The sequence below is a fragment of the Rhamphochromis longiceps genome, linkage group LG7 (assembly GCF_057381845.1).
Source record: "Rhamphochromis longiceps isolate RC_006_pf linkage group LG7, R_longiceps_female_GT1.1, whole genome shotgun sequence".
Taxonomy (NCBI): domain Eukaryota; kingdom Metazoa; phylum Chordata; class Actinopteri; order Cichliformes; family Cichlidae; genus Rhamphochromis; species Rhamphochromis longiceps.
The window spans coordinates 25,013,640-25,026,222 of NC_140563.1; the positions used below are offsets into that span (position 1 = coordinate 25,013,640).

Consider the following 12,583-nt stretch of genomic DNA (forward strand, 5'->3'; position numbering starts at 1 on the left):
CGCTCAGCTCAATTCAGAGATGGATGTCGCAGCTTAATATTTGTCTTTGTCACAGATGGGTTTTCAGTGAAGACCCGTGATTGATTAGTCATGGTTCTGGAATTGAATGTGGCAAAGCGTGAATTTTGTGCGCGTAGTATTGATTTATTTCTAATTTGACTTTGAAATTCGGTTTTATTGTCAGTGAGAGGCTTTTGTTTGTTTAGGCAGGACAGTTTGTTATTCAGTTAGTACAAAAATCAGTGAATAAACACATAAGAAATAATTTTCTCTGTTTAAGTCGTTAGTAATAGAATATGAGTTTTGCGATGTGTGTTGGGTTTTCATGGATATTTTATGCATCTTCTTTAAAAAAAGGCAATCAAATAATTTAAGTGAGCTCCTTATTCTGATTTCCAGCTTAATTTATTTTATTCTTAAACTCTACAAGAGGAGCTTTGCATAACTCAAAATTCAAAATAATCTGTATTTATCTTCTGCTGGGCCTTGGTGCAGGTCATCCACTATGTGAAAGAAGACATTTTCTCTTTACTTTTTAAGCGTTTGTGCTTGAGATGACCATGTTAGTGATATCTCCTCTCATATCTTGACATCATAAAGATCCAAAAGTAGGCAGAAGCAGTCAGTCTGCAGTCTGAGCTTTAGGCTTCCAGGGATTACTGCACATTTGAAACTTTTGCTCTCATAATTTTCTCAAAACTGAATCCTGAGTGACACAGTGAGGGGACGTCTCAGCTCACGCAGAGCTCTTTTAGTTGGTTGAGCAGCACTTGTCATGTTGATGTTTGATATCAGCGCACTGTAAGCCACACATCTTATTGGTGCATACATATTATAAAAACCCATATAGTTAAGCCCTGTACCAACATCGATGTGTTCAGTGCCATCAGCTCAAACACAGGCTTGCCAGCAGTGTAGGTTTGTGCAGGAACCTGTTTGGTCACTGAGGAGTTAGAAGGCCTTTCCTCTGTCAGCCATGCTCTCACATAGATCCACGTGCCAGTCATGGAGCTGCAGGGTAGAGATGCCAGAATGCGCAGGCGAACCCTTTGAAGTGTGCCGAGTAAGCTCAGTGCCAACTTTGCCCTTGACGCTCATCACTACTGTTGTGCTCTTTGTGTCTCCCTTCTGCAGAATGTAAAGTATGGAGAAATCCACTGAATTTATTCCGCGGAGCCGAATATAACCGGTGAGTGACAACAGCAAAGCAACCTGCATCTGAAGTCCAGCTCACTTGGAGTCAGTTTTCCTCTGACTTTTCCATCGTTCTTTCTCATCTGTGTCTTCTCTTGTTTGCTTTTCCAGTCTTTCAGGTCTTTCTCGTGTCAACTTTCCTGCCTCTTGAGTGTCATCAGATTTGTTTTGGTCTTTATTTTCTCTCTTGTGCCTTTGTGTGATTTTATTTTTATGTCTTTCCCCCTACTGATTTGTCTGTCTCTATTATGTGCCATTCTTCTTTTGTTATCTTTTTGATGTCTTTGCCTGTGTTCCTTCTGTTGAGTCATCCCCCACTTTTTGATTCCTCATGTTGTAATTATCCAGTTTTTCTCTTCAGCTGTAAACCCGCCAATCAGAATTGTTTTCTGTTTGAGCTTTAGCAGAGACGCGTCATTCATTTTCTGTGTTTTGTCAAAAATGTGCCAGTCAGTAGCTTATTATTAAAGCGTGTCGTTCTGTCTGTGCTGGTGTCCAGGTATACTTGGGTAACAGGTCGAGAGCCGCTGACATATTATGACATGAACCTGTCAGCACAAGATCATCAAACCTTCTTCACCTGTGACTCAGACCACCTCCGGCCTGCTGATGCCAGTAAGCAAACACACATTCATACATATGCTGTGTTTATAACCATGTGATTTGATTTAAGTGCGGAGGGCGTAATGTGACCCCTTTGACATATTAATATGTTAATGTGTTTCTCTGTGTGGTGGCAGTCATGCAGAAGGCGTGGAGAGAAAGGAACCCACAGGCTCGCATCTCTGCAGCACATGAAGCTCTGGAGCTTGAAGAGTGAGTTTAAAATTATGTCATGGGTTGAAGGTATTAATAAAAGCAAATTCTAATAATCCTAAAGAGAGTCTAGCTATTCTGCAGCCCTCTTGGTAGATATTAAGGCAGTTTTCTGAGATCCATGTCTGAATGAATTTGGAGAGAGCCATGGTCTGTATATCAGTAGTCATTAAAAAAGAACAAAACAAGAATGGCACACAGTATAGACTGATAAAGGCAAACCACTAGAAATAAAACTAAATCATACAAGACAGAAGAGGGAAAATAAAGACTAAAACAAAACTAATGTGTAGAATTACTCGTAAAATCTAATAAGTCGCTCAAAAAGGGGTTTTTTTCTCCACAAGTTGTATTTCTACTGTGGATGCACACAGTTTAAGAACATTATATTTTTTTAACAACTCAGTATTGATTCCAGAAATTATAAGTATGTTAATCTCATCCACACAGAGCACTGAAAACAGGATACGGTCTAGCAAAGAAAGCAGCAACCTACATTTTACCACAATCAGCACCATGAAACTGAATCTCTCATTAACCTTGACTTTACAACTGCAACAACAGGATTGGCTCAACAGCCCGATCTCCCCTGATTTGACTGTTGGTCCGCTCTCTTTCGATTTAGTTTATGATCCTTCTGGAAATTCATTTTATGTCCGTGGACAGTGTTAAATAAATACAACCACAACAAAGAAGAAATCAGTTAGAGACATTACATACATTTAACAACAAAGCAGCAGGGGAAGGGTATCTTTAGCACTGCAGTGCTCTGCTGCTCTGTTGGAAATGTATCAGGCCATCCTTGGAACATATGACAAGACTTTGACAAATTCAGTTTCATTCCTTCAGAAGGCTTTTTGATATTTTACCTATATTTGTCAGAGCTAGAAATTTAGTCAAAAGAATTTTCCAAATTAAATCTCTTATCATCAAATTGAGTTTGGTCAATTTGACCAGCTGTATTTAACTGGTGCTTTTCTGATGGTTGTTCCAAACATATGTTGTGCACATACCAGATGAAATCAAAGGAACCTTTATATAAAAAATAATAACAAATGAGCAGACCATAAGTACTACATCTGATTTGAGTTTGGCCAGTCTTCTCTTCAGCAGTGTGTCTTGGGGCACCACTGTGATGCTTCCAGCGCGGCTGCTATTTATACATCTCTCCCTGGAAGTTTCACTGTGACCACTTTCAGTCAAGCATCTGTGTTGGATTCTGGATCTCCGCCCAGAATTGTGACCCTTTAATTTGAATTTCAGTTTGGGGAAGAGGATGAAGGTGCAGGGAGGAAGTAGAAGGATTATGAGTAGCAATAGTGTTGGTGTGCACACAATGGCCTGCGAGCTCAAACCATGAAATGTCGGTAAAAATACATTTTTATTTTTTATTTTTCTAACTTGTAATCACTGATAATGGCTTCATGCTGACTCCAGTTAGGAAGCTGAAAATCAAAACTAAGAGCTGATCGTATCTTTTAATATTTAGTATTTACATAATCCCATCTAGATGCTGTACAACCAAATATGCTTTTGCAAAACTAATACTATGAACTTCTACCAAAAAAGTAGCTCACAAACATGAATCAGACCCCAAGTCCCAAACACTACTGTTGCTTTTAGGTCCACACACATCAGTTTGTAATAAATTGGAAAACTGTAAACTGCAGGTTTTGTTTGTGTCAAGGGCGGATCTGAAGCTTCTCATCACAGACTGGCCTTCCGGGTGCTTCCATCATTCAGAGGAAGGCAGCTTTAGTTCTTTTCATGAAATTCAGGTTTATTTTTAGGAGCATTTGTGACAACCAAGACAGTGCAGAGGAACTGTGTCAGCACTACATGTTGCTCCCAGCTTGTATCAAGGCCGTGACTGCAGGTTGACTCAGAGGAAAACTTCTTTGATCAGTGATCTGTCAGACGCTGCTGACAAGCACACAAGGCTCAGGAGCATTTTTATGTCTCAAAGAAGCTGCGCTTTGTCGGCAAACGAGGAACCCCGCTGAGAGGCGGTAAATGAATTAATGAGTGTATAAGAGGCTATGCAGCAGGTTAGTTATTACTCCCTGACTTCTTCTCATCCCCATCTACAGCTGTGCAACAGCGTACATCTTGCTGGCAGAGGAGGAGGCCACCACCATCATGGAGGCTGAGCGGTTATTTAAACAGGCGCTAAAAGCTGGAGAGGGCTGCTACCGCCGCAGCCAACAGCTCCAACATCATGGTACACAATATGAAGCCCAGCACAGTGAGTGTAATCCATGCTTTAACACTTTTCCTAAGCCAGTAATAATCAAGCGACAGTATGAATGGTAGTCCTGGTCCATCTCAGCCTCTGTTGCATTTTAATAAAAAGGACGGTAAGCGTGATCTGATTGAGCTAAGTTCTGTTTTTGCAGGAAGGGACACCAATGTGTTGGTGTATATAAAGAGGAGGCTGGCCATGTGCTCCAGAAAGCTCGGCCGAACAAGAGAAGCAGTTAAAATGATGAGAGATGTAAGTACACAACCTGCCAGAAGAAAACCCACACAAACCGAAACACACACAGTGTTGTGCATTCATTTCTGAATGGGTTCAGTATAAACAGTCACAGAGTATTTTGAGGTAATACAGTGATGACCCAAAGCTCATGTCTGCTGATTGTGCATGTGTCTCCCCCTGTCTGGTATTACATGTAACAACAGTTGTGTGTTTTCCAGTTAATGAAGGAGTTCCCTCTCCTCAGTATGTTCAACATCCACGAAAACCTGCTGGAGTCGCTACTAGAGCTCCAGAACTACGCCGACGTCCAGGCTGTTCTGGCCAAGTATGACGGTGAGCGACACTCAGCCACCTGTGAGCAGCTCAGTAACTGTACTAACAAAGCTGTATTTAGTTACTTGAAGGTAGCCGAGTACAGACGCCACATTCCCTGTCGAGTGTTTGTTGTTCCTCAAGCAGCCCGAGTTATTTTAACAACTAAAATGCCAGAGCGGGGCCATTTCTGACCACATATCTTATACAGCAGGGCCGAATCCATACAGGCGAAAATGTAATTATTATTTGCAAGTAAAAATTGCATCTGTTAAGATGTATTCTGTAAAGCAGGTGTTACACCATCTACAGGCATTTGGCCAGGTGTTGTTTATAAGATCATTTTTCTGCCTTCGTTAGAGCACAGACGCACACAGGAAGTATGCATGGGGTTATCTGAGGATGCCCAGCATGTTCTGAAACTACATTTTTACTCCTGTCTATAGATATTTATATGACACAACTGGAAAAAGAGAGCAAATCACACTTAGAGAAAGTTTAAGATATGATAACAAAACACAGGTGAAACCCAAACTCATTAAGTTCATTCACAACCCCCTGTGGGCATCTGCAGTATTCTTAAATACAGGCCTCCCCTCGAACTGTTACCTGTAATTCCAAACTTTTACCACATTCATTAAACTCCACCCTGTCCTTTCTGTCTCTGTCTGTCTTTTTGTCTCCTCCACAGATATTAGCTTACCTAAATCTGCAACAATATGCTACACAGCAGCCTTGCTCAAAGCCAGGGCGGTATCGGACAAGTGAGTATTGCTTTTCATCACATACAGTTCTTCAGGGATCTGACATTCCTGTACTGCTATTTAGTTTAAGATAGGGTTGAAAATGGCTCCAGGGAGGTGCTCAGTATCAATGAGAGAATAGCGATGATGTAGAAAGAGTGAGACACCCCAAGGTTTGAGCGCTGTTACTGTGACAAGTGAGTTTTCTGCCTGATTGTTCAGGGTGTGGCATGTATAATAAATGCTGCAGCTGCTTAAATTTAGTTTGTTTTTAACACTTCGTAAAATGTTGGTTCTTGCTTGTTACTATATCTATTCATGAGAGGTATGGATCAAAGTAACCTCATGATGTAGAATCACGACCGTCTGCGTGCACGTGCAGGTTCTCTCCAGAGGCCGCATCCAGGAGAGGGCTGAGCACAGCAGAGATGAACGCAGTAGAAGCCATCCACAGAGCGGTCGAGTTCAATCCTCATGTCCCCAAAGTGAGTTGAGATTACCACACACACACTTGCACGCAGATTGTTTGTGTTAAACAGAGATGTGTCGATAAGAAAGATGTAAATATGCCAGCTCATAGCAGAACTGCTCATTTACACGTGTAGCCCCTGTGTGAGTCACACAAAACAACATTCAGCATAAAAAACGAAAGAACCAAATTCAAGCAATACATAATGAGAAGTTAAGCTTGGTGGGATGAATCTTAAAGTGGGATATGTTGAGCATATCTTCTCTTCCAGGATTGACTTCCTTTACTGACAGTTTGTCCAAATGTAGTTCACCTATGAGGCACTTCTGGTGGGTGCTGTGATCTCTTTGCTACTGCCAGTGCTTTAATTTATACATTCACTTAAAAGAGGTGGACACACACACACACACACACACACGTAGGAAAATATTTAGTATACACATCCAGAAATGCATACACTATTATATATTGTACATATATTTATTAGTTTCAGGTTGGCCATTCTTGTATTTTGCTCGTTTGTGTTGTTGTGTTTGCACATCTCTGTTGCTTGTGGGGCTCGCACACAAGAATTTCACATCACATGTGCTGTGCCAGTGTGCCTGCACATGTGATGTGACAATAAAAGTGATTTGATTTGATTTGGACCAAGTCCATGTAAAACGTTGTTCCTTGTGTTATGTTATAACTGGGGGAAAAAATAAATAAATGTGCATGTAAAGTGATCCCAGGTCATAAATGAGGATCCAGTGCTGTAAACACACAGCAAACACAAGCTAGTAGCAACCCCCGTCTCAGAATGATGTTGGAGCAGGAAGTATGCTGGCCCCAGTCAAACAGCTTGGTGTTCACACTTGGTGCATTGAATTGTAATAATGTAACTGTGTCATGCTTTGTTGTGGGCTGAATGTGAGTATTGAACTTTATTCATGGATATGCTGAGATACTTTTAATTCATTTCCTTTCTCATTCAGATGTCTTCTTTGTTCTCTCTCCTTGTCTTCCTTTGTTCCTCTCTCCTCCTGCTCCTTGTTCCCATCAGTACCTGCTTGAGATGAAGAGTCTGATTCTTCCTCCAGAACACATTCTGAAAAGAGGCGACAGCGAGGCCATTGCCTACGCCTTCTTCCACCTACAGCACTGGAAAAGGGTGGAGGGGGCACTCAACCTTCTGCACTGCACCTGGGAGGGCAGTAAGTACATGCTAACACACAAATACTGTAAACTGACAGTATTAAAATTTTAGTGGTGATTATTTCTGAACACGAATGATTCTGGAGCTCGTTGTTAATTATTAATTGTTCGTGTTTTTGTGTGTTTGTAGCTTTCAGAATGATCCCATATCCTCTGGAGAAGGGTCACCTGTTCTATCCTTACCCCATCTGTACAGAGACGGCAGACAGAGAGCTGCTACCCAGTAAGAGACGCTCTGACATGCACGCGCACACTGTGCAATGCAGTCAGGGCAAAAAATATTATATTATATATATTTTTTAGGGAACTTGTTGTAAATTTCTGTGTTTAAATCCCTTTAATTAATTTTGGGAGTTTGTAAACTTTGAAGAAAAAAATGCTTCATGTCAAACATCTGTGCTGAAAAAGCTGTTTTGTTTTTTTAAAGTTACACTTTAATTTGAGAATTTGGCTCACAGAGTGTGTGTGTGTGTGTGTGTGTGTGTGGGAGGTTGATTGTGAGTGTTGTCTTGATGTCTGCCCAGAAGCTTGTCTGTCTTCACTCACAAACCCTTCATTGATTGAGCTGGCCTACAGCCACGAGAAGCAGCACAGTGGTCTGTCTGTGTCTCTGAAAAGACATGCATGTTTATTTCAGCTAATTAAAATTGAACATAAATAAGAAATTAAATTGTGAATCAATGTGCCAAACATGACAGCATGCTATGTGTTAGACTTTGTGAGATGTTTGACCTTGTTAAACTTCCTCAACAGAAAAGGTTGCCTTCGTTGTTTTTCTTTAGAATACCTGCCCTCAAATTTGCCATCTTGTTGATAGTTACCCAGTAAAAGCCAGAAAGATGAACTTTGCTTTTAGAAAAAATGATTTGGTTGAGAACATCATGGAGAGTTGTGATACCGATTGTAATGTGATGGGAGGACTGTAAGTCTGACTGGTACATGCCCATACTGTCTGCTCCTTTTAAGGGTTCGTAACCACATGTGCACATTTGATATAGCTACATTTCATTTTTAGTGTCAGGGCTGCCACGTCTTGGATAAAGTTGAAGCGTAGGACACTTAATGAGCTCCTTTGAAACTTAAAATAAGCAGCGTTTGGTAGCTTAGTCATGAAGCATCTAGTGCTGAGAACTGACGCGATCCTCGAAGATGCTGGTGGATGTCTACCACAAGAGAGTGTTACTGTTGATTTTGAAAATAAACAAATCAGCCCCCAGTGAAGGTTGTGTTGAGGAGTAAGAGATGTAAATGTCGTACTCTGAACTAATATTGTGTTTCTGTGTGTCCGTCCTGCGTGGAAGCAGTGTTTCACGAGGTGTCGGTCTACCCGAAGAAGGAGCTGCCCTTCTTCATCCTCTTCACAGCTGGTCTCTGCTCCTTCACTGCCATGCTGGCTCTGCTCACACACCAGTTCCCTGAACTTATGGGAGTGTTTGCTAAAGCTGTAAGTGTATACACACACACACACACACACACACACACACACAGGGGGAAAAAATGAGGAGAAAACTTGAATTTCACAGATAATGTCCAGATTACTGTGTCCTTCTCTGTGGAGAGTCTTCAGAGAATAACTCGGTGACCTTTGACCTTTTCTCCATAGCTTTATTTTCATTAAAAAAACAAATTACCGGGTGAAATAACATACTGGATGACTTCTGACCTTTTTGCTTGTGCTACCCTCAGCGGCTGCATTCTTTTTGACAGTGAGTTAGACGTGCAGGCTTTTATCACAGATAGAAACATAGAAAGAATCTGTTGAAGTCACACAGTTCAATGGTTAAATGGGTGTCGTGGACCAATGGGGTAAGGACTGTACTGGCTAGAGGAGACAATAAATCCCATGACTGTGTAGTGCTTGGTAGCTTAAGCTAGGACATTATAGCACAATTTATTAGTAGATTATATGAAACTTTAATATGATGTGCAAAATAATAAAAATAAACGTCGTGGACTACACCCTGTGGTTCCTGTTTGGACTCATCCTTGGGTGCTACAGGTATCACAGTGACAGGAAGGGGCAGCAATGGCTGTCAGCCTGCAGCAAAACAGAGTAGAAATCTGAAAGATGTAAAGGTCATGGAGTAAACAAACAGTTTCTGTGCACACAGGCAGTTTGTGTTTTAGCTGTGAGTGAAAAGAGAGCGCTTCAAACCACACTGGAAAAGGTAGCATGACAAATGACTCTTACAGGCTTTTAAACACATGTGGTTTGTAACACACTTCTGGTGTCAGCTCTTGCATGTCCATCAGAGGAAACATGCTTCAGCTCCACCAACAGCTATACATGTGATAACTTCACCATGCTCACATATTATGTGTTATTTGCACATGCTCCTAAAAACAATGTGCATTTTACTGTTCTCTTGGATCTATTTTTAATCACAAACGTGGGAGAATTACTCACAGTTTTGAGCTCTCCTCCACAAGTGTTGTCTTGCAACTAGTTTCAAACACACTGCCAGCAGTTGCCCCATCCATCCATCCATCCATCCATCCATCCATCCATCCAGCTGGAGGAAATGGCCAGGGTGAGGAAGTTCCTCCTGAATGACTCAACTTCTCACCCAACCTCTACAGCTAAACACAGCTACCCTTCAGAGAAAACTCATTTCTGTTATTTCAGTCATTATTCAGAGCTTGTGAGCAACGGTCAGGGCAGAGACATCGATTGACCGGTGAATCGTCAGCTTCGCTTTTAGACAGAGCTCATTCCACCCATGGATTGAGGTGATCCCTGCTACTGTATATCGAGCCAGTATCTCTCAACCTCACCAGACTCCACCAGGGAGGTGAAGTTCAGTGTCCTAGTAGCCAGCCTTAGCACCCTGGAATCAGACTTACTCTGCCCCTCATCTGATTCACATGCTCACCTCATCGGTCTCTTTTATGTGAAAGTATCAACAGGATCCAACTGATAGAAACACCTATAGTAGCCAAACATCTTCCCCCATGTACTTTTTTTCAATTGTTGTTGTTCTGGAGCAACCTTCACACATCCATCTTTTATATGAGCAGCCAGTGGAGGGCGCTGCCCACCCTCTGCCTCCTCCTTTAAGCCTGCAGCTCTGTGCTGCTCCCCTGGAATGTGGGTGAGCTCATCTCTCCACCCTGATGTGACACTATCAGCAGATACCATCTACCTGCTGAGAGGTAGATCATTGCAAGGAACACATTGCATGTATTTATCAGTGAGTCTGAAACCAGGAATAATTACATACCTGCTTATGTTAGTTTAAATCATTTATTGAAATCATAAATAAAAAGTATTTTAAAACGTATGCTGCTCAAACACTAAGACATACCAGATCACAGTAATGCTAATCACAGATGCTGGTGGTTACTGCAGACTTGATGTTTTATGGGGAACCTTGAATGGACAGATGAGGCCTTTCTAACAGTTTTTGGAATGTTTTCCGACTAAAGTTGACTCCAGAAAAACTTAACAGGTGGCTTCCAAGGAGAATACATAGCTACTGGCTACGTTTACTTTTTGATCTCATAGATCGATATTTAAATTCCACATTTGTTCAATGATTCATTTTAATATCTGAATAGATGAAATGATCAGTACATCAACTTGCTTGGGTAAATAAGTCGGGTTCCCACTGTGACTGAATGTAAAAGCAGCACAAGAGCTGCTAAACGTATAAGTCACCAGTGATTCCCTAGACCAATAAAACTTCATGCTAACATGGTGTCTTGGACAGGTCTCTCCCTGCCGCCCACACTGTTCAAACACTACTACACACATTTACTTTGAAGTGCTCTTTGAAGCTAAAATGGAGATGTGAGATCTGATGTGTGAAGCAATCCTCAAACCACCAGCTGCCCAGCTCACACATGCAGGTGGAGTCTCTTTCTGCCCCCCCCGCCCAAAAAAAAAAAAACCCTCTTCGTGACCTTTATCTGACATCTAAGACAGTAGGAACTTCCGTGAGCTGCTCAGGTGGAGCCCCTATCACCCCTCACCTCCTCCTTGCTAGTTGTTGTCAGACTGCCAATCTGAGAATGAGGCCTGAATTGCACTGTACACAGATGGAGGATTCATGCTGCAGAAGTGGAAAGTTTATTTGTTCTCACAGCTGAAAATAAAAGAAAATCCCCCAAACCTTCAGATAATTCAGACACACGGTTATGCAGCCTTTTTCTTATTTGTCAAAGTTTGACCTGCCATCGACAGCTGCTGACCTTTCCCGTCTTTATCAAATGTGGTCCATATTTTAGAAAATTACCTCCATGTTTTGCTCAGCTTGTACTGAAACCCCCAGTTGAAACCAGGAAGTCATCAAGAAAGTGTTTGTTGATGTCACAAGTTAAGGGAGTGCCCCCTGCTGACTGTTAGACAGTACTGCAACATTGAGAAGCAGTGTTCATCTTTTATGTACAGGTGATATACACAGCCACCACCCTATCCTGCCGGCTTAGGCACTCTTTAAAATGTTTTTTGTTTTTTAAATGTCAGTTCAAAGTTTATATTAACCATCCAGATAAATAGCACATTGTCTACAAACCAAATATTAATATAAATTAATTTGGGAGTCTTGCTATCAGTTGTCCATTTATAAACAGCAGTCAGGGAGACATGTTATCAGATAGTATGAACCTGACTCCATCTACACACCACAGCTCTGTGAGGGATGCAGCACCTATGTAAAATTGCTTTTATTAGATAACAAAAAAAGCGCTTAAAGTGGTGGCTCGATACACTGCTGCGTGTCTCCGATACAGTTTTGTTCCATCTGGTAGAATTGGATGCAGTCAGTTCCTGTGGCCACATTGCAGCCAGAATGCAGCGTGGTGTATTTCAGGGAAAAGATGCTGGCTGCCCTGTTAACATTCTGTTTGTGTGACTGTATTTGTCTCTCTTTGTAGTTCCTCAGCACACTGTTTGCTCCTCTGAACTTTATCATGGAGAAGGTGGAAAGCATCCTGCCATCCAGCCTCTGGCACCAGCTCACCCGCATCTGACCCCGACCGACAGAAGGGCCGACCGGACCAGGAATCAGACCCAGGACCAGCACCAAGAGCAGACCTCTATCTGGACAGAAACAGCTGAACTGAAATCCAGAACACTGCAGTGGACTAGACTGACGCGCCTCTGTGCCAAGTTCAAACCAAACCGAGAGCAGATGGGAATCCGAGGAGAGGCGCGAAACAAAAATGCTAAACAACACCCAAAATTGGTTTTGACTTTATTTGATATGTTTGCATTTCTTTGGGTTATCAGTCATTTAAAGCTGTTCTTTTGTTGTACAAAAAGAGATGATCAATTGCCATCATTAAAAAGGTGAAAAGGAAAAAAAAATACAATAAAGGACTTTTTGTGTATTGCTGCAAAAATGCAGTGTTTTTACTGGCTGTCCCACATACTGT

The 12,583-nt window shown here is 41.7% G+C and overlaps 1 protein-coding gene across 6 annotated transcripts in view; it reads left to right on the forward strand.

Moving 5' to 3' along the window:
- Positions 1-12,528, forward strand: part of LOC146665369 (suppressor of tumorigenicity 7 protein homolog) — a 60,700-nt gene extending 48,172 nt beyond the window's left edge. For 2 of the 6 annotated variants that reach the window (XM_085412988.1, XM_085412986.1), the window contains exons 4-15: positions 1,135-1,189; positions 1,694-1,809; positions 1,935-2,010; positions 4,101-4,255; positions 4,407-4,504; positions 4,693-4,822; positions 5,493-5,565; positions 5,927-6,029; positions 7,056-7,206; positions 7,338-7,430; positions 8,509-8,651; positions 12,083-12,528. In XM_085412988.1, coding sequence (XP_085269114.1) covers positions 1,135-1,189; positions 1,694-1,809; positions 1,935-2,010; positions 4,101-4,255; positions 4,407-4,504; positions 4,693-4,822; positions 5,493-5,565; positions 5,927-6,029; positions 7,056-7,206; positions 7,338-7,430; positions 8,509-8,651; positions 12,083-12,178 — 1,289 coding nt within the window. In that variant the 3' untranslated portion in view covers positions 12,179-12,528. The remainder of the gene's footprint in view (positions 1-1,134; positions 1,190-1,693; positions 1,810-1,934; positions 2,011-4,100; positions 4,256-4,406; positions 4,505-4,692; positions 4,823-5,492; positions 5,566-5,926; positions 6,030-7,055; positions 7,207-7,337; positions 7,431-8,508; positions 8,652-12,082) is intronic. The other 4 variants (XM_085412984.1, XM_085412983.1, XM_085412985.1 and 1 more) reach the window with 4 other exon arrangements.
- Positions 12,529-12,583: the final 55 nt, after the last annotated feature.